Consider the following 21,295-nt stretch of genomic DNA (forward strand, 5'->3'; position numbering starts at 1 on the left):
TCTTTTAYTAAGTCCTGTACCTGTAAGTTTCTCTCCTTCTTCATGCTTTATGTTAGAGAGAAACAGAATATATTGGTGGGAGCARGCAATGAAAAAATCAAGTGCAAGTGCAGTATAGGCATTGGGTAGGACTGGATACCATCAGGGAAGAAGGGGGAAAGGGCAGAATAGGTTAGGAGGAGGGGCCAGTCTGAAGAAAAGGATGGTAAATACTGTTGTGAAAAAGATTTCTGGTAATTCTGCAATTTAAAATATGATGTAAAGTTGTAACTAAAATAAATACATTTAATGGATAGTTCCACTAATAACTCTCATTATTATAGCTCAGAATTAAGCAGCTTCCCAAAACTATATTTTTAGTGAAAGAAGAAGTCTTTTCAAGTAGCATTGATATTTTTCTCCCCCTACCTTTTTTTAACAGAAATGCAGTCCTGAAGAAAATGCTTGTGTCTTTAGTAAATTAACATATTCTTGGTTTAGCAGGTGAGAATTTATTAAAGTGTTTGTTAACATTCATTGACGTTCACTGAGTTACAGAACACACACCTACATTGCATGCTTTCATTCAGACTTGATYTAGAGTCTAAGCCAGAGATTGCTTTTCGCTTTCTGTACAAATATCAGTTTTCAACTTTTATAGATCATATTAAAATATATCCTAGAATTTTGCTTCTACAAAGAAGTAGTAATTGCATRTATTACCTGATTTCATTACTTAAACAGATAAATACTTCACACTTGTTAATGATACCAGGAACTAAGGAGCTAAATGTTTTCACAATAGACAATATTTTTAGGTGGTGGGATATAAACCCAAATCCAAATTGAGCTGACCTTTTTATTTATTGTCTATGTTTGTAAATCAGATTTTCTTTGAACCCCATATAGAACCGTAAGTATAACAATTTTCTAGATCTGCAGGAACAAATATTCAGCTAAAATGTTTTCCAGGTAGCTGATTTCGTGCTTGAACTTCTCCCTTTATTTCAGGTCATGTGTCTTTGTTACTGTAGATCACCTGTTCACAAGCACCAATAAAGTCCCTCTACTTATTGGGAAATTTTTCCATCCAAAAATAGGAACTGAAAGTTCAACTATGTCAAGTTTGTCTCCTGACCATTACTCATTCTTGACATTTTTGAGCCAGACACATACTGAACTATTCAAAAATCTAAGAATGAGGAAAGTAAGCATTTTAAGAGTATTACAACTACTTCTTGCTTTATTTAGTATCATTAATTTTAGGGGGGGGGACTGAATATAATGTTTGCTATTAGTAAATTAAGGCAAAACAATTAGCTTATTTCAAGCATTCAGGGTTTTTGGTGAAACTCTAGCTACACTGAAGTTGTTTTCAAATAAGCTATGATTTTAMCAATTTGTACATTGCTAGAGCATAAATAAAAAAATCAGTTTTCCTGAAGTTTGGCAGTGTATTTAGTTCAGCACTTTTATTTGACACTTAACTTGTTCATTTTCTTTATTTCACAGTGTTCACCCAAATTGCAAATGTCAAATCAAGGCTATCCTTTAAAATTTTTAATCATTTCCACAAAGTTTAGCAAGAAAAGAAAAAATATATATGGTTTCTATTCAGCTTAGTACGAGTTTATCTATGAAATAACTAACTTTATGTAATTAATACTTAAATATTAGAATAGCTATGTACGCTCTTTCCAGCCAGAAGCAAACAATTGTTAAAGGTGTATTTGCCATAAGCGCTTGTACGCAGTGAAGAGGTCTCCATTATTACATAATAAACCTGTAATGCTATGTGACGTTTTCTTAGCCTTGAGGCAGTTTGGGATTCCAGTATGAAGGGCATTTGTTAAATTTATCTATCCTTTGTGATACCAGTGGGTTTTTGGAATTGAGATCATGAGAAACTACTATTTAAGGAGCGTACAGAGCTGGTCAGCTCTCCTCATCTTTGTTGGCAGTCTTCATAAGAAGCTATGTTATTTTTGCCTTGATTTAACGAGCTTAAGATATTTTACTTCATTTTCATGGTGCAGCTTTAGCAGACATTTGGACAGTCTTTAGGGATAGTGGGCTCCATCCCCACTAGAATTTTATAACTTCCAACAAAGTGTTTCTGAGTCTTGTGCTAAGCAAGTGGCATGCATTTTAGCACCGAGTCCAACGCTGGCAGGATGCTCTACCCTGGGAGTGCACACTGGAAAAGCAAGTACACTGCGCTTGCATAGTAGCCCTCTGGTGAGGAAAATCACTCTAACAGACACACTCAAGCATCTATGAATGTGTCTATTAGAGTGCTTTTCCTCTCCAGAGGGCTACTATGTGTGTCCTGACTTTGATTCTTAGATGTTTGAAACTTTCTTTAAGTTGAAGTGCTTTGGCAACACTAGTCTTTTTACATTTTCCTTGTCTCAGAAATTGTACAACATGGTTTGCTTCTATTTAAAATTTGTCAGGCTCTTCAAAAAATAGATATTCTGTTATTTTTTGAAATAGAGTTCCTGTGGTATCAGTGTATATATCAGCCATGTTTGACCATTTTAATATTGATATGATTTTTTTAAAAACTGAATAACAACATTTTAAGAAATGAAGAACTACTATAAGAAATTTTTCATTGTACTTGTGCTGGAACTTTGTGGTTTAAGCTTGTTACCTTGGTTAAAGATGAGTGACAGCAATGCAGTCCTGTGATGAAAAGGGTATTTCCTTTCAGGTCATAGTAGTAACTGAGTAATTACACTAAATAGATGTGTTTTGAAGTGATTTCTTTTATCTCTAAAGAAATATAATATTTTCCTACAAAGTAGTACAGGATAAGAAATTTGGACAGACTCTGAGGTGCAAAGTTTCCTCAGAATTTGTTATTTGGGGTTCTTTTGCTTCTGGTGAATTTCAGTATATTTAAGCTGACCATAACTAGGTGCCCCTGTTTAGCTTGCAGCCTGTTATAGAATCACATAGATTATGTTGACTACAGAGTTTATTTGTGTACTATACATGATATTGCTAACTTTTCCCRTTAGAATTTCTGCTTTTGTGTGCTGTATTTTATGCTGTCTAAATTTATTGCTTTCTTTCAGACTAATATCTATAGGCTAYAGGAAGCCATTGGAGAGGGATGACCTGTTTGAACTGAATGAAAATGATTCGCCGTATAGTGTGTGTCCTAACTTTGAAAAGCAATGGAGGAAGGAAAGACAAAAAACAACCACTGGATTAAAGGTAGTGATAATTCTGACAATAGGCAAAATTCTTCTGTAAATTTAAGGAGTCTAGATTCTGGAGGAGATTTCCAAAACCCTGTTGTTTGTTGAACAGCCCGCATTCTGAAGATTATAAAGGCCAAYCAGTATTGTAATCATTCTATTGTGGCTATAGGATTTTTCTAAATTGTTAAATTATTTCTTAATTGTTTAAATTAAACATTGTTTTGGGAGCACCTGAGTCTTACCACAAGCAGTTGTATATTAATAGAAAGTATATTAGAAGGGTTGGGAAGTTTAAGACTTATTGGGACAACAAGATTCAACCAAAAACTGTAATGAGATATTTTGGATTTTGCTTGAGTTTGCCTGTCTGATTTCCATGTAAATCCTTGACATTTTCAGTTACAGTTATTTATTACGTTGTTGTTGTTAAAGTGCGCTGTGAACTCCAAAATGTTAGGAAGTTCTCAGGAGAGAGGGCCTAACCTTTAAATCGAGAAAGGGTGTAGCTTTTGTTTTAAATAATCAAGAAGAGGGCTCCTGCAGAGCTTGGCTTTGCAGCATTTCTTCAATACTTCTCTTTTTTTGTATTTATAGATTTTTTCTTTTCTTCTACTGATCATATAATGATCGGCACACTTTTTAGCAAAAGCATCCAGAAGCATTTTTTARTAAGGGTAATTTTATTTCAGGTACTGTTGTTACAACTGAACTAATCTGTGGAGGATGACCTGACCTTCATTATTGTAATAGCTAAGAACAGCTTCGTTACTCTTTTCAGAGCCCTTGCAAGAATATTTGCAATTGTTTATAAGCTAAATTCAAACTGAAAAAGAATAAATTRTTCAATAACTGCAAATATTCTGAAAAAAATAGAAAGGATATTCAGCCTTAAATATAGAAGTTGTTGTAAGCCTGCTATACATGATGCATTTTAGTTTACCTTGAAGATTTCCTCTGTTGTGCACTCCAAGTTTTTGACCTATGATAATCATTTGAGAGTTAAAGTAATTTCTAATGRTAATTGTGGGTGGTTGGGGCAACCTGAGAAACCATATTTACTCTTTCCTAAAAGACTTCTAGCCAGACTAAATAAAACTACACTTAATTTCTTACATAAAAGTTTTTCTTCCATTTTTCAATGTAGGAAGTTTGTTTCTTTGGATCATGAGGGCAATGATGGCTTTAGATGGACACAAGTATAAATTTTGTATTTTCTTGGGGAGGGGGAGAGAACATAATTTCTTCTCTTAATTCTGTACATGTTTTTGTAATTTCACAGGCTTCTTACATCAAAAGAMTGCTATTTAAGAAAACAAATTTCTGTAAACCATCTTTGGTTTTCCCACTGTGGCAAACATTTAAATTTTTGCTGATTAAAGTTGCCTTTCTGAAAGTTATAGCTGATATTCTGGCTTTCATGGGTCCACAGATAATGAAGTAAGTTTTTAATGTGCTTCACTTTATATTCAAAGAGTAATAGAATAGTAAAGCTAAAGGATTGTCARTATCAAAACCAAGCTAAACAACTTAGTTTTGCTAAGATGTTTTTTCATGATTATCTCTACATGATCTAATGAGGGAAGGCTCAAAGAATCAGGAGTTTCTTAGTCAAAGGACTAAGGCAAAAGCAATAGAAGTTCAACTCTACAATATTATACTTAAATGTAAAATCAAATATAAAAACAAATGCAATGCAAATATATTTAACTTCCCTGCTTTTTTGTCGATTATTTCTCTCTCTTTTTTTTTCCAACAAAGCCCTTAAATGTACAAGAATATCTATAGCTTCTTCATTCAGTGGAAAGCTGCAATGACTCTTGTTGTTATAATGTTGTTGGTACCATAAGTGGGATGGGATTGATTTTTATAAATTGTGGTACCAAGGAAGTGTTAAGCATTTGTCAAATACTAATGTGTTTACAATAGATAATGAACAGTATTACTGTTAACCACCATACTATACCCTGTATCACAGTAATCCTATGGTATGCTTGGATATTGAACAGAACTGTTAACAATAAAATCTTTTTGAAGTCCTCACAGTTTTTGATTAAGAAAACCTATTACTAGTACAAAAATAAGAATTATTATTCCCCTAGATCCTCCTTTCCTTCTTTCTTCCCTCCCTCCCTTCTTTCCTTCTGCTTTTCTCTCTTTCCCCCTCCTTCCCCCTCTCTCCCTCCCTCCCTCCCTCTCTCTCTCTCTCTTTTTCTCTCTCTCTCATAGTTGGTAGATGTGGCATTTCTACCTAAAAATATCTTATTAAAATGTAATTTTTTCTCTTTTCCATTTGGTATTTATATTGCATTTTCAAAGAAGTCAGCAATAGTAAATCATCTCTAGAGTAGTATATGAGAATTGTTTCTAAGCTGACAAAGTGTAAAACACAGATAAATATTACYTTTTGTAACAGAGTGTTTCTTCATGGCCTTCTAGCATATTTAGAAACAAAAACAGATTAAGTTGGCAGTATATCACTTTATTAAACTTTCTGTTGTCAGACGTTGATTTAATGTGTAGATTCTAAAATTTATTTTGTTTCATTTTCAGAGCACTGATAATGTTGAGTGAAAATCATCCTGGTTCACCTAGGAGTGGMTATATATATGCTATTGCCCTTTTTTTGGTAGTTCTCTCTCAAACTCTYGTCCATCAATTATACCAGCGTAACAACATGCTTACTGCAGTTAAAATCAAAACTGCCGTTGTAGGCCTGATATACAAAAAGGTAATTATATATTCTGCCTTCCCTTCAAAACAACCAACAAAATAAACCCTCAATTTTTTAAAAAATGCTATATTTATCAGCAAGTTGAAAACCCAAGATTTTATAGACTGCTGGCAGCAGACTAATAGATTGACTTTATATTTTGCTGATTATTTATAGTAATTTGGATTTTCAGCAGTGTTTCTATTGTAATCCTACAATCAGATATTTTGRTCACCACCTGTACAGAGATAATATTAGAGGTACATGAGGAAGCTGGAATCTTCCTATTGTGATTAGGGCTAATTTCYCCAAGTTTACTCTATGAGCTGGGAAAACTATAAGATAGATGTCTGGAGTGCGTTACTGGATACAAGAAAGAATGCAGGTGATCACTGTTTTACTATACAGTGGTAGAGAGCAGAAGAAATTGAAGTTGGCCAAACTGTTCCTTGTGGAGATTGAAAGTTTTCTGCCCTATTTTAGTAAACTGATTTTCAGTTGATTTGGATATTCAGTAAGTTAGACATTTTTTCTCAGTTTTTTTCTTCTTTTTTAAGATGGTGAACTGCCATGGAACTGTACATATACCTTATCCCACCTTTAATGAAATATGTTGAGGGCCCTCTGCCATTTTTACAAGGATGAATAGCGCAGTAGTAAAAGTAGTTGTGTCTGACCTGCAAAACATTAAAACATTTACAGTRATGTTAATATATAGTATGTGAGATTGAGCTGTGTGCTTAATCTGTGTGCTTCGCTTTCAATTTACTTCATTATAAATGAGGCAAGTTGATACTTTACTGCAGTGTTYACCTGCTAAGCATCAGTTAAGGAAGGCAAGAAATAACTCAAGTCTGAAATAAATTACTCTGTCTTCTCAATTAATTTAAAAGACAATCTCTTAAGCAATTCGAACAAATCTTATGGCACAGAATCTGTGCCATAAGGATGGATTTTCTGAAGAAGTGCACAAGATTTCACTTTTCAGTTATGATGCAGGAGAAAGAGGAATTCCTTCTTCCATGTCCTCTATTAAAGTGTGTTGGGGACAGAAGGAATAGGGAGTAGTATGAGGCTCCTATTGGGGTCAGTACATCTAGCAAGTTAGTGACTGGCAGATCAGGTTGTGTTTGCCATGTAGGAGGAGGAAGTATGATGCTGCAGCACAGCCCTGGTGGTTGCGGAAGTTGCAGRTGGCAGAGTGGAAAAATGCTAGGTATCAATTGGGAAGGGAGAGAAGAAGATGTGTATGTGGTATATATTTTTTGTGTGTGTGTGTATGTGTGTCTCTGTCTGTCCCCATACACCTGGGACTGATGGTGCTGCCTGCTGCACTGTGAGTTTACTTGTGCTTGCTGGGAAGCCTGCCGTTCGCAGTTTCTATACTGTGAGGTTCTAAGCTAGCCCAGAGCTGAGACTTTTCAGGCTCTGCACTATGGTTGCCTACCTATTTGATATAAAGAGCTGCAAATCGTTTCAGTCATTTCGGCTTTGCTCTATTGTTTGTTATCCTTTTTTTTAGTTCCTCCTGGGAACCTAAAGACAGCAGTTCTTGAAACCCATCCAAAGTGTTGCTTTCTGGGACTTCTRCCCTGTGTAATTTTTGGTTGCAGGCCTTAACTTTAGCGAATTCCTCACGTCAAAACTATACAACTGGGGAAATTGTTAACCTGATGTCAGCAGATGCTCAGCAACTCATGGAGCTAACTGTAAACCTGAACCTCCTGTGGTCAGCACCCTTTCAGATCCTCATGGCTGTCATCTTTCTCTGGCAAGAACTTGGCCCTTCCATCCTAGCAGGTGTTGCAGTGCTGTGTTTGGTTATACCTATAAACGCGCTCATAGCAGCCAAAGTGAAAAGTCTGAAGGTGAGACACACAAATCGGCATAGGAAGGGGAGGTTAAGTTGTCATGATACAGCAACTTGGTTTTTTTTTTTTTTTGCATGTGTAAGAATAGTATTGGTGCATCAAAATTAATAGAACAACCCTAAGCCAAGACTGTTTTTCACTGAGGAGGGAAGCATAACTCCAGTAAAAAATGCTTATCTTTGATAGCTAAACTAGTATTGAGTAAATTTAGTATTATAATGAAAATACAAATTTTCATTATAATAAAAGAATATCTTGGTAAGAATTATTGTGAGACTTAATCTAGGAAACAATTATGTTTTTATATATTATATGAGTAATTCCATTAAATGCTGGATTTTCAAGGATTATAGCCCTCTTTCATTATCCAAGCTGAGCAGCTCACTCAAAGTTAGCACRTTCTCCTGAGGTTAGGGAATTCCCACAAAGGTGCTAAATGTGCTCTGTCTTTTCTGCTTCTCTCGTGTTACAGTTCTCTTGGCACTGTATTGTCCACATACATGATTGACAATTTCTGTGATCTCCGCTAAGAAAAAGATTACAACCTTAACTTTAGAATTGCTACTGAGGCTGTTATTCATCTCTTTCTTATTGTGCCTTTGGTACTGAAGACTCTGGATCTCCAGAGCTTCTTTTGTAAAGCTATGGTGGTTCAGATACATGGCAACAAAAGCCCTTGCCTCTTTTTGCAGGTGCAGAAAGAATATACAGAATTAGGTCCCTGCTGTGACATGAAAGATGGAGAAGAGTTACAAAGGACAATGAAATCCGTTTAAAATTTGAAACTTGTTGTAGTGTTTGAATAAGATTGAAAACTTTAAAGAGGCTTTTTATTACCGTTTTGGGATTGAAGTGCAGAAGAGCCTAAGTATAGCATAGCAGTGCAAAGAATTTGYGTTTGCTTTTTTTAAAAAACTGTTTCTTTCAGTAACAATGTGTTTCCAGTAACAGAGGGAACTTTCTTCCTAACTCCTGTATATGTGCATATATATGTATATAACTTTATGCACATATGTTGTTCCATATTCATACTGGAAGCCTGTTATCATTATTTTCTTCACAATGAATTAAAATGTTAACAGAGAAAGAAGCAAAGAAAAGACAAAGAATTTACGTGTATTTCTTAAGATATTTTAGCAGAAAATTGTTATTATAGTGTATTTATTCTTTATCCTATATAATGAACTGTATGARTATATGTTTATCTGAAGATGATGTAACTGCAGTGGAAGTGTTTTTTTCAGCAAARCCAAATAATATAAAATGTATTTATTGCCTGAAGTATACTGCCTATTTCACTCTCCTTCTGCTCACTGAAAAATGGAAGCATTACTGTCTTTTAACCAGAAAAGCCAAATGAGGTATTCAGATCAACGAGTCAAGCTACTAAGTGAAATGTTACATGGAATAAAGGTAGTGCCACAACTAATAATCTTTTTTTGTTTCTCTGTTAGCTTGTGAAGATARAATGTGTATTATTTATCAAACTAAGGTTTCATGAGTAGTCTTTCAGCYGAAATTGAGAAAAAAGTTAAAGAGAAAATGCTTTAATATAATATACTTTAAAGTTTTTTTTTTAAAAAAAAATATTGGCTTAATTTGATTTGAAAAATCCATAATATCTTAGTTTTACTACCACTTTTTTTTAAAAAAAATGAGAATATCAAATGTGTTAATAGATGGCTGTAAACCTTTAACAGAGTAAAATTTTAGTGCAGAAGGAAAATACRTTAAATTGACTAGTTTTATTTGTTGCTTATGCTTCTATTTGAAATARACCTACTTATCATTTGTGATATGTAAGGGACATATTGAAATGCATAGAAGTAGGAGGACTAGAGCATACTTTCCATAAGAACAGTCTAGTTTTGAGTTATCTCAAGTTTTGATTTCATTTATAAAATGTTCAGATTTTTACAATTTGGGATAGCTGAATATTTGCAATGATATTTGGTGCTTAAATTTATTTTCTGAAGCATGATCACTGCTGCTTTTGTTTTTATTAAAATATCCTTTTTCTTTGATTTCTCTAGATTCTCAAACTTTATGCATGGGAACCTTCATATCAAAGGAAGGTCATGAGCATTAGAGAACGTGAAGTAGACGTTTTGAAGTCATCTGGGTATCTGGCGACATACTCCATGCTAACATTGACGTGTATTCCTTTTATGGTCTGTTCTATAAAAGTGTTCATTCATGCAGGATTGTTTCTTTATAGGTTACCTATTGCTTTAGTAGCTGAATGCCTTACAAACTTTACTTCCCAATGTCTCAAAGACATTAAGTTTATCAGCACAATATATCTGAATTCAGAGGTTATGGCAACGCTTAAATGACTGGAGAGGAAAGAGACAGAGAGATTATAGATTGATCAAGCTGTTGGAGATCTCTACTAGAAAGTCATGAATTAAATCCAGGTCTCCTGAATCTCATTTTAGTATTTTAATCAGACTTTTCTTATTGCATGGACAATCGAATGCCTTTATACTTCTCCTTCTTGAAGTTTCAAGGGAATGTCCTTTCAATCTGTATTTGTGCATATCCCCTTCCTGTGCGCTAAAGCTCTAAATATAAGAAAAAAGATAAGAAATTCATTCAGACCTGTTTCAGTGGAAGTGTATTAGGGAGGCATTTGGAAAGTCCCTTTAAATCCCTCTATTTAACGCCATCAGAAAGTAAATTGATCAAATTGGAACCTTCATTTGGGATAAATGAYCACCATTAACTTTAGTCACACAAACTGGCACCTCATTAGTGCTGAACTTGTAAGAGGTGAAGCAGAATATTYCTTAGGAACAGTGAGAGGGAGGGTGAGGGTCATGCTTCTTCAGTCTGTTTGAGCCAGTGAATGAGAGGAATCCACAAAGATCAAACTGAGTGCAGTGAGATAATTAACTCCTAAATTCAACAGAGACACCATAGAACAGGAACTTAATTTTAGCCTTTTCTGGGTGATTCTGAAGGGTTGTGTGTCTGTTGTGTAGGAGCCTGGCTTACTCTGGTGAGTACAGAAAGGAAGCCTGGGAAGCTTAGCCTCATCAAGCTAAGAGCAGCCACTGTGTGTGCCCACAAGGCCAGCGGTGCAATCTCAGTCATCCTTAACAAAGCAAAGCCTTTCAAACAGTGCTGCCTTTTATGAAAAATCTGGGTTGTTGAAGATTACTGCCGACCATTCAAGTGAAATAGGGCAAACAACAGGAAGAACTTGGTCATCAATGCATCAGGCAACTTTGGAACATAAGAAAAGAAGTATTGCCTTAATCTATTTTGCTAGACAAGAGGTTGAAGATAGTGATTTGTAGGCATTTTTGAAGAAAACTCCAGGTGGTCAAAAATAAAACAACCTGTAGTAAATAGTTTTACTTTATGACCAATGTCACAACAATGTTTAGCAAAATGAAAAAAAAAGTCTGAATTTGCAGGAACATCCTGCATCAATGTTTTTAAAGTGAAGAAATCTGTTCCTGAGATGGGAAAGCTGTTTATGTGGTTACATGTGTRTCCAGCTGGGTCAAACACAGTGGCCATGTATCATAATAAAATTAAAGTATTACTGCACTCCATAGTGGAGCCGTGCAAGAAACTTCGTGTGCAGTAGATGCAAAAGAGTTCTTGTTCATAAGTGAACAGAAATAGGATTTCACACCTCTCAACTGCAAAGAAAAATAATAGATATGTATAAATTTTATTTAAAATGTGATTTTGTTTCCAGATATATCTTTTCTATTTTTGGATTTAAAAGGTCTCGTTGGCTACATTTGGAGTCTTTTTTTATGTGGATGAAGAGAATGTTTTAACAGCAACTAAAGTTTTTACATCTATTTCTTTATTTAACATTCTGCGACTGCCATTGTTTGATTTACCATCTGTCATCTCTGCTGTAGCTCAGGTAAACATGAATAGGGTGCTGTACAAGGCTCTCATTTACTCTGATCTTGATCTTCTGTGTCATGTGTTTCATTTATTAAGTCAATTATTTTAAGGTATACTTTATTGATATGAAACTGCACAGTATCTTTATGCAACACAAAGCATTAAGGCTATTYAAAAGATGTCCCATGACCTTTTAAACACGATGACAGTGATGTAGCATGCCTGACCTTGGCTGGGATCCTGATCTGATTTCCTTTGTGGTCTACATGCTGCAAAGTCAAAAACTTTTAAGCTATTAGAACTAAGTCTTATGAAAACTTAGCATAAGCATAAGTAAGTTCATTGCATTTCATATCACAGCACAGGAATGGACATCTCATCATAAACTCACAGTGAAATATTACGAGCTTCATTTATTAAGAGATAGTTGACATGCATGGTTTCTTAAAACAAGAACTCGAACCCAAAGTGTTTTTATCATTTTTTTTTTGAAAACAGTTTCTTTAAGTCACTAAGAAGAACCAGACATTCAGAGATTACATTGGATATGTCAAGCATGTTCTGTTATTTTATAACTGCTAAGCAGTAGATCCTCACAAAAAAAGGRAAAAAAGTTTAGGCCTTTAGTTTATGTAGTACTTAATTCAACAAAATGATTTTTACATAACCTGAACACCTTTGTTTTCTATCCTTAAATAAGACAAGGAATCTCTTTTTTTTCCATGTTGTTTATAATTTTTAAACTATTACTTAAAATTCAAATCGTATAAACATGTTGCAAGGACTATATAGATTTGTTCATTTTGCAGACCAAAGTTTCTCTGAGCCGTTTAGAGGATTTTTTGTATGCTGAGGATCTTAATCCTGAAGATGTAAACACAAACTACAGTGGAAGTAAGGCCATAGTTGTTTRTTTTTCATTGCTTAGTTTATATAGATGATGATTCAGAACCTGAACTGAGGGGATGCATTTGGAATGCATTGCTCTTCTTTTCGTTACTGCAACAGGTCATGCTGTTGGATTTACCGATGCTTCATTTCGCTGGGATAAAAGTGGCCTACCAGTCTTAAAAAAGTAAGATATTTCCTAGTTACTTTTATGAGCTCCTTTACAGACTCTGAAGCCTATGGAGATTTTGTTTGTAGTAGTTCATAATGGTACGTATCAAAAAGAACATAGGGTACTGTTTCCAAAGTAGCCTATGTGATCAGTATGTTCTGGAAAGTCAAATCTAACCTGATTTCTCTGCTGCAGTAGCAGCCAGAAAAAGCATATATTCCCCCACATAGCACTTCCCAGGGGAAGCTAGTACTCCTATTCATTCTTTCTTTCCTTCCCCCTATACTCCCTAGTTTGCACAGAGGAGAYTTAACAACTGTAACATCATTTTTTCCTGAATTGCTTCCTGTGGTACATTAACTGGCAAGATGCCATTTTGTTGCTATACTGAGCCCACTAAAAACATTCTACATTGCCTGCAAGTAAACTAAAGGAGTTTATGTAGCCTTAACATTAACRTCTATTTAGCTCATGGCATCCTTTAGAAAGAGCAAACAAACAAAAATTTGCTTATCTCACAGTGGTGTCTCATGCTTGAAAAACAGCCTTCGTTTTTTTTTGGGGGGGTGTCATTTCTTACCAAGATATTTTCTTAGGTGTAAATTGAGCCATGCAACTACATGATGAACATGTTGGAGGGTTAATAAGGAAATGGAAAGGAATGAGCAAGCTTCAGAGCAGCATGAAGAACCTATTTTGATAAGTTCTGTTAAGTATCCCTAAGACAGCTGAAGAGGTTACAACCTACACAATCCAAACCATGTGGTCTACCCTGTTCCTCTCAGGGTGGGTGGGGGGGGGCATCGCTTCCCATAACATGGCATTGAGTGCCCAAATCTCAAACACCATAGCCTTTAGTATGGTGTCCAAGTATGAACMACTTTCAGCACCATAAATAGACTCCATTAAAGTCTGGTATAGTCTCTGCATACAATCATCTTTCTTTACCTCCTCTGTGCTTCAAACTCCACTCTGAAGGAACTGTGCTTATTGTAGCATAGGAGTTTCAAATCAGAATGTGCGTAAATCCAGTTAGCATGGAACATGGATGAAGCAAGTGGCTCTGCTTCTATGCTAAAGTTCATGAGTATTGTACCCTGAATAGGTTCAGATTCAAACCACAGTTAATTTTGACAGCAAAATCTGTGGAGGATGAGGTCAGCCTTACTTACTCAAAACAGCTATTGTTTTCTTAATTGGGGTCACACATTGGCTATGGTAGGTGCTGTAATGGTGGTACGCATGAGAAACCTAGCAGCTGATAAGCAGAGGAAGATGCAAATGAAACACAGGACTGAGAAGAATACTGTTACTTACTGGTTAAACCATCTTCTGTTTGATTCTGTTGTCATCAAATGAAAGGATGACTTCTTTACTTGCAGAAAAATACATGGTCATTTATTGCAAGTGTCTAAAATGTACGTAGTCAAAAGACGCCAAAACTGAGGTCCTAATCTCTGATCGTTGTGAGGGTAGAATRGAATATTTCTTTCTTAAAGTGATCCTAGCTCATACATTATGCAGTATCTATGGAGAGGGTAACTAATTTGTCTTCCTCAATGTTTACAGTCTGAGTGTCAGCATTCCTGAAGGCTCTTTAGTTGCTGTTGTGGGACAGGTTGGATCTGGAAAGTCATCTTTTCTTTCTGCTATTCTTGGAGAAATGGAGAAACTCGAAGGAACAGTTCAGAGACGAGTAAGGTTGTTTTTTTTTTCCCCCCTCCATAACAAAATTAAGTAGACTCTGAGTGAGTTTATAATGCTCAACTATTTATGATTGCAAAAAGAAACATTTTGGCAATGGAAGTTTCAGTGCTTAGCTTCTTAATCTTGAATTTTCAAAGAAAATAAGTAGCACAGTGCCATTTGGTAATGGGGCTAAGTGCAGAGTTATTCTCATTTTGTTATAGTCTACTATAATTCAGTGTGAAAATCCTAAGTGGTTAAATCATATATTGAGCCTAAACATTTAATGATTGCTGGCTTTGAACAGCTGCACAAGCATGGCCCACTTGGAACAGCAGTAAACTCATGTATAAGCCTCTTGCAAAGGCTTACATTTATAGAAGATGCAGGATATATAAATAGAGGGGAAAAGTGAAGCTTTAGGCAGAGTTAAAATTAAGATACGGACTCTTTCAGTGACACGAAACACTGTAGCWTAACTCTTCCTGTAGTTAGATGGAGCAGTGAAAGTGCCCATCATAAAAACAAATTTAAGGAAGCTTTTATAAGTTATAGATATGCAAAAAGCTAACCTCTAATCACAGACTGCAGTGAAAATAATCAAATTGCAGTGCTCAAGGCAATATGGATTAATTTGTAATGATAGTATCAGTTAATGTAGTTGCAAGTGGATGTGGCAATACTAAAAAGTGGCTCGACCTTGAAAATAACTTTAGAACAAGAATCTTCTCTCCTGTGGAAATCTACTACACTATCCTGTTGCCAACAGAGATGGGGAAAAAGGGATGATYTTGAAGTGTTCCAAACCTGAGAATGGGAATTAATGGGAAAAAGATGAACTGTGTGCAACCTAATAAGGAAGACTTGCACCCAACAAGTGTTGGGCATATTATTAATTTGTAATAAAATTAGTAGACTTTCAAAGTCTATTAATGTAAGAAAGGAAGGATCTAGAAGCATTTCCAGTCATCATACCTGTCCTGTAATCTTAATTTGCCCTGGCTGGTGCATTTCACATCAAGCTAACTAAAAATATAAATAGTCAGACTGTGCTTTGATATATACCTAATACAGACCTATTTTGCTGCCTTACTGCATATAAATCTTACCTTACAATAGATGCTTTTGTTGCTGTCAGTAAGATCTTTCAGTTTACTCAGTAAAAAGACTTTACTCAGTGCATCCCAATTCTCACTTCTATTCAAAATGAAGCTCTTACACAGGAATATTCGAGATTGTTCTGTACTACCTGGCCTGGTCAGAATTTTAGCAGTATAATAATGTCCAAGTTTTGGAAGCAATGACTAGTTACTTTGAGATAAAGCTGGAATAGCAACATTTTAAAATGTTATTTTTTTTCATGTGCAGACTGACAAGTAAGAATCTGTTTCCACTTCTTTTTGTTTAGGGGTCAGTGGCATATGTTTCTCAACAGGCTTGGATTCAAAATGCCATTTTACAGGAAAATATTCTCTTTGGCTCAAATCTAAATAGGCCATACTACGAGCATGTTTTAGAGTCTTGTGCCTTACTCCCAGATTTGGAACAGTTACCGAATGGAGATCAAACAGAGATTGGAGAAAGGGTGAGAATTTGAAGTGTCATACAATAAGATAATTTATGTACTTTTATATTTTTAATATAAATATAAAATATATATTTTTTATATATTTTTATTTTTTTGTATGATCCATATGACACTGATGACTAATCAAGGCTCAACCAAATGCACCTAGCCAATTGTCTTTAAACTTAAAAGTTCAAGCAGTTTAAGCTCTGAACTCCTATTAATTTTTAAATCTCTCTCTCTCTCTCTCTTTTTTTTTTTTTTTACAGAAGTTTTTGAATCAACTCTGTCCTGTTCTCCAAGGTTTCTCTGTATACTGTACCTACAAATAATAGTTTTTAAATTTCTGCAGTAACTTGCATTAGCTCATTTTGGAATGGCAAGCTAATCGAAGGGCAAACTTTGCTCTTATTACTTGAAAATCCAACTTTTCAMTTTTTTATTTTCATATCTATTCTAAAATTTGCTTTGATTACCCAAACAAACTGATAAATAGGTTGTGATACACCAGCTGTCTTTTCTATTTAAATGTAGATTATGTTGACTTTCTTTTCTTAGGGTGTCAATATAAGTGGAGGGCAGAAGCAGAGAGTGAGTCTGGCTAGAGCTGTATACAGCAATGCTGACTTGTATCTTCTGGATGACCCCCTATCTGCTGTAGATGTACATGTGGGGAAACATCTTTTTGAGAAGCTAATTGGGCCATCGGGTCTTCTAAAAAGAAAGGTAAAGTTGAAAGACTTCTTAAGTCCACTTCTTGGGGTGGACTGCTTTGTATAATACAACCGACACAATGAAAGTTTCASTCATTCTGCAGAAGTTTACCTTTTACTGTTGTGTAGATGACAAGAATTCTGAATAAAGAGACTAAATACTGATTGTGCCAACTTTGAAGCCTATCAGGGAAACATAGCATAAATCAAAAAGAGACTGAGAGCTGAGATGACCTGTGAAAGTGAAAAACTCGTGTAATATTTCATCTTTGCTCTTTTACTAGCAGATGTTGAGGAATGCTGTGATCACTGTCAGTGCCTCAGTGTGGTAAATGGGTTATACAAAGAAAAGTTTCTTGCTGAACAGAGACGTTCTTGAGGGAAAGTGGAATCAGAGGGAATAAATTTTCCCAGTTAAAACTGTTAATGTAGGAAGATAAGATTTCTGGTTGAAAAAAAAATCAGTATTATGAATTAATGCAGGTTATTACTGCTGGCTGATGCTTGGAAAACACATGGATTATTTCATAGGTAAATGTCTTTCACTTGCCCTTTCATCCTTCTCCTTTTTCTTAATTTATTTGTTCCATGTGTGATAAGTATCTGGCAGATATAACAGTGGTAATGACAGACTCCTAAGCAGAATTAATGATGAGACTATCAGAATAGATGTGGTATATTAGACTGTAATGAAGAGGTAGATAATATAGCTCTTAATATAAATGATTTCTGGACAAAAGGTACTCATTAAGGAACAAGTAAGTACAAGCAGTATCAAGCAGCTGTAAGAGTAAACAATTTGACATTCGGATTGGCAGTTAAAGGAGAAACATAGTAAAATATGCAATAATAAATAATTGTAATGAAACAGACAAGTAGGCAAAATACTAAAAGATTCTACTATATCATTCCAGTCATCCTAATAAAATGTCAACTTCTAATACATGCTTTGTTTTCATATGAAAAAATGGACAACATTCTTTGTTTCAGACTCGTATATTGGTGACACATAACCTAACCCTCTTGCCTCAAACTGATCTTATAATAGTAATGGAAGAAGGCAGGATAAGTCAAATGGGTACTTACCAAGAACTGATTTCAAAGAGAGCTAACTTTGCTCAGCTTACTCAAGTCTTCACTACAGAAAATAGAAGTGAAGAGACAATCCCAGTAAAAGGTGAATTTATTTACTATGTTTTCTTAGTAGTTTTCATTCACGTTTCCTAAAATACTACTTTTCTCCTTCCTTTAAATGAATAGAATAATTCCTAGAAAACACAGCATTTCCCTCTAGATTGTGATTTAGAATTGTAGGTTATAAACTGACATAAAATTCAAGGCATTGAATTACCCTGAAATCAAATGGTTTCCCTTTCTTATAAAGGATGTGTGATCAGGCTGCCTTATGCAGTTCTCAACTTCTACATATGATATTGGTTATCTGCTAAAGTTACCTGATTCTGTTCAAGCATTTATTATCCAGTAAGTGACTTTTGAGTAGCATTTTGAATGCTATTTTGAATTAATTTTGCAGTAGGTATCAACAACCATGTCCTGTTGTGTGTTGGATGCTCCCCATTTCCATCAGCTTAGACTGTTGTAATCATGGAGCACAGCATAACGAGTAGGAGAATATGGTTCATTTGTAGGAGAAAAAGTGTGTGAGGCTTTGTGTACACTTAAGAGATACTTCCAGCCAGCAAGTGGCATAAACAAATACAGTACTTAAAAAAAACATACCTATACACCAGTCACACTAGTTAGGATTTACCTCACTGCTGTACGAGAGTAAATATGTGTTCTTGTATGTGGGAAATAAATAAGTACATTTATAATGCAATTTATTTGACCTATTTTCACCATTTACTTTAGGAGGAGATGAATTGTGGATACTTTGAGAGTAGTAATCTCTCCACATAATGAGTAAGCATCATGTAAAAGAGAGATGACTCTTCAAATGTTTATGATGCTGGTTGCTTGTTAGTTCAGCARTCTAAAATTGGGCCTGTAGCACATAGCACAGCCTGGTGGGCTGGTGGACTGGCTCCAGTACTGGGGCCAACACTCTCTAATTTTTGCCTGGGATTGATGGGAAGGAGGGGAAAGACAGAACAGCAAATTTGCAAAAGGCAGCTGTGCTGTGGGCAGCTTTTCTGAAGGGATGAAGATGTGATGATGCCCTGTAAGGAAGCACGCATTATGCCTGAAGGGGAGTAAAGGGAGGGAAGGGAGAAAAGAAAATGAGGAGAAACAGCATGGGGGTTGTGATACCAAAGTATACAACAGTATGTTCACCATGATGAATATATGTAGAGAACGTATCTTTGGCTTTGCAGATTTATTGACTAAAAAGATACAAATCTTCCTTATTCCTGGGGGGGAAAAAAAAAAAAGTTGATTCCTTTTTGTTTATATTAACGTGTAAGGAACAGCAAGGTGGTCTGCTCAGTTTTCCAGCTATGATGCAAGAAGGTTTTGAGATATACAATGATCTTAATATCTGTAGAGACTAGATTTGTAGATACTTTTACTAAGCAAGAACAGAATTCCAAAGAGATTCTAGACTGTTAGAACATAGAATTCCACTTCTTTGCAAAGCTTTTTACAAAATCTTTAAAAAATGTTAATTCTGACTCATTCCTTTTGTATGTTCAAATGACCTATATTGTTTCAAAGTATTTTTAGAAGTTGTGCTTATTAACTTCTTCCATGTCATTAAAGAGATTTACTTGCTGTCACAGTTACAGCAGCTAGTCATAATTTTGTTCCATTTTGTGTAGTACTTGTCCCAAGACTAGGGGACTGACAGAATTCAYAAATTAAAGTATCCCCATTCATCACATTGTCCCTTTTTAATTTCTAGCTTCCTGTACTGTACCTGTCTACATGTGGTATAATGACTAAAAATATTTTTCTATTTTTTTCTGCTATAGTGAGTTCTTCAAAAGAAGAGTGTCAGCTAGGAAAGAGTCTGACACAAAGAGAAATTTTGAAACATAAAAAGTAAGTATTAAATATAGCCATTACTTAACTGAGGTAATGCTAGAGCAATCCTAAGTACTTACACTGAAGGCTGCTTGATTATACTCCACTTTGTTAACATGGGTTAAGACTGAATGCGCATTAGCTTAATGTTATACCAAAGGAGTCTATTTAGTGTCCGTCATGAGTTCAAGGGGTCCAGTTCATCAAAGCACATTAAGTGGGAATGATGGAGAGTTTCACTTCATAAGACCAACTGAAGTCACTGATGTGGACCACAGTTCCCTTGCAGCAGTTTTAACTTCTTGTTGTATTAAAAAGTAGTTTATACTCTTTGTTTTTCTCTGTAGCATTGATTTGTCTTTTTCTGCATTTAAGACAACCTCCAATCTTTCAAACAGTTGAAAGAACTCCTAGATCAATTTGTAAATCACTATAGTGATTTATTATCTGCAGTGGGGAGTAGAAGGTAGTACAAAAGTCCCTGAAGTAGTAGAGACTTAGGCTAGCAAGCTCAGACAGTGGAAGACATRTGAACTTTGGTCCAGAAGTATTAGAATAGGGTAAACCCTATTTCTGAACTCAGTCTAGATCTGAGACCTAGGTCACACCACACTTACATGCCTTAGAAAAGGGCGGTCTCACATTTCCAGCTCTAGAGTCAGCTTGTGCAGAGCAAGCTCAGTTTTATCTACACATAATGGTATGAGGGATTAAAAGGCCATACCTAGTATTGTCTTTTGATAGTAGAGTTGTTCTAACAGCATAAATAGAACAGCTGAAGATAGTTTATATCTACTTAGAAAAAAATCACAGAATTTTATAGAATGCATTTTTGCTTAGGAATGAATGGATATATTCTTTGTATGATGATTCACAAGAAGATCTGAAAGTGTATTTGGTATTCTTATTTGCAGTCCTTCCTTTGATCAATGGAGAACACACAGGAAAAATAAAGAAAAAGTTGCCACAGGTGGTGTAAGTATCCCTAACAGAAAAGGCTTTGACATTCGTTTCTTTCCACGTAGAAGAAAAAAATGTTATTTTGCAGTTGTACCTGCCTAATTCTTATTAAGGTTTCCTGACATCTAATTACAGTGTTTTAAACTAGTCTTTTTAATTTTTTGCCAAATTTTAAGTGCTCAGTGAGAAATTTTCTATTTTGATAATCTGTTGCAGGGTGAATGTTTATATTAAATCTAAGTCCGATCTGATTCACGTGTCTCAGAACAAGCTAAAGAAAGCTTTCACCTCCATTAGAAAAATATTTTGTCTGCCTCACTTTTAGAAAGTTTTAAAGCCTGTGTACTGGAGCAGACACATGAAATTTTGCATGGTAATACTGCTGCAGTATTATTTTATATTAGAAATGCACTTTCTGCTGTCTCCATTAAAAAATCTGCCAGTTTCTAGGAAGAGGCAAAAGAATAGGTAAAACAGAATGTTTAGAGGGCCAAAACTTTATAGGATGCTATAGCCAAATTAGAATTAAGAGCAATGAGAAAATAGGAATGAGTTTCTAGCAAGAGGATAGAGACAAACACTTGAAGAAAATGAATTTTCAGGAGAGAGAGAAGGGCMTGTGCCAACCAGCATTTCCCTCCAAACCCTGTAATGAAATCCAAGAACTCTGCTGCTATCT

The 21,295-nt window shown here is 35.2% G+C and overlaps 1 protein-coding gene across 1 annotated transcript in view; it reads left to right on the top strand.

Moving 5' to 3' along the window:
• Nucleotides 1–21,295, top strand: part of LOC146587852 (multidrug resistance-associated protein 1-like) — a 36,716-nt gene that overhangs the window by 1,484 nt on the left and 13,937 nt on the right. Inside the window, exons 2-17 of the mRNA XM_085318918.1 lie at nucleotides 422–483; nucleotides 3,063–3,204; nucleotides 4,471–4,628; nucleotides 5,742–5,919; nucleotides 7,515–7,769; nucleotides 9,120–9,185; nucleotides 9,806–9,943; nucleotides 11,515–11,661; nucleotides 12,455–12,539; nucleotides 12,654–12,720; nucleotides 14,275–14,401; nucleotides 15,800–15,976; nucleotides 16,517–16,684; nucleotides 17,662–17,848; nucleotides 19,605–19,674; nucleotides 20,571–20,631. Of these exons, the coding sequence (XP_085175044.1) occupies nucleotides 422–483; nucleotides 3,063–3,204; nucleotides 4,471–4,628; nucleotides 5,742–5,919; nucleotides 7,515–7,769; nucleotides 9,120–9,185; nucleotides 9,806–9,943; nucleotides 11,515–11,661; nucleotides 12,455–12,539; nucleotides 12,654–12,720; nucleotides 14,275–14,401; nucleotides 15,800–15,976; nucleotides 16,517–16,684; nucleotides 17,662–17,848; nucleotides 19,605–19,674; nucleotides 20,571–20,631 (2,088 nt within the window). The remainder of the gene's footprint in view (nucleotides 1–421; nucleotides 484–3,062; nucleotides 3,205–4,470; nucleotides 4,629–5,741; nucleotides 5,920–7,514; nucleotides 7,770–9,119; nucleotides 9,186–9,805; nucleotides 9,944–11,514; nucleotides 11,662–12,454; nucleotides 12,540–12,653; nucleotides 12,721–14,274; nucleotides 14,402–15,799; nucleotides 15,977–16,516; nucleotides 16,685–17,661; nucleotides 17,849–19,604; nucleotides 19,675–20,570; nucleotides 20,632–21,295) is intronic.

The sequence above is a fragment of the Rhea americana genome, unplaced genomic scaffold (genome assembly GCF_003343005.1).
Source record: "Rhea americana isolate MKP2758 unplaced genomic scaffold, rheAme1 scaffold_56, whole genome shotgun sequence".
NCBI lineage: Eukaryota > Metazoa > Chordata > Aves > Rheiformes > Rheidae > Rhea > Rhea americana.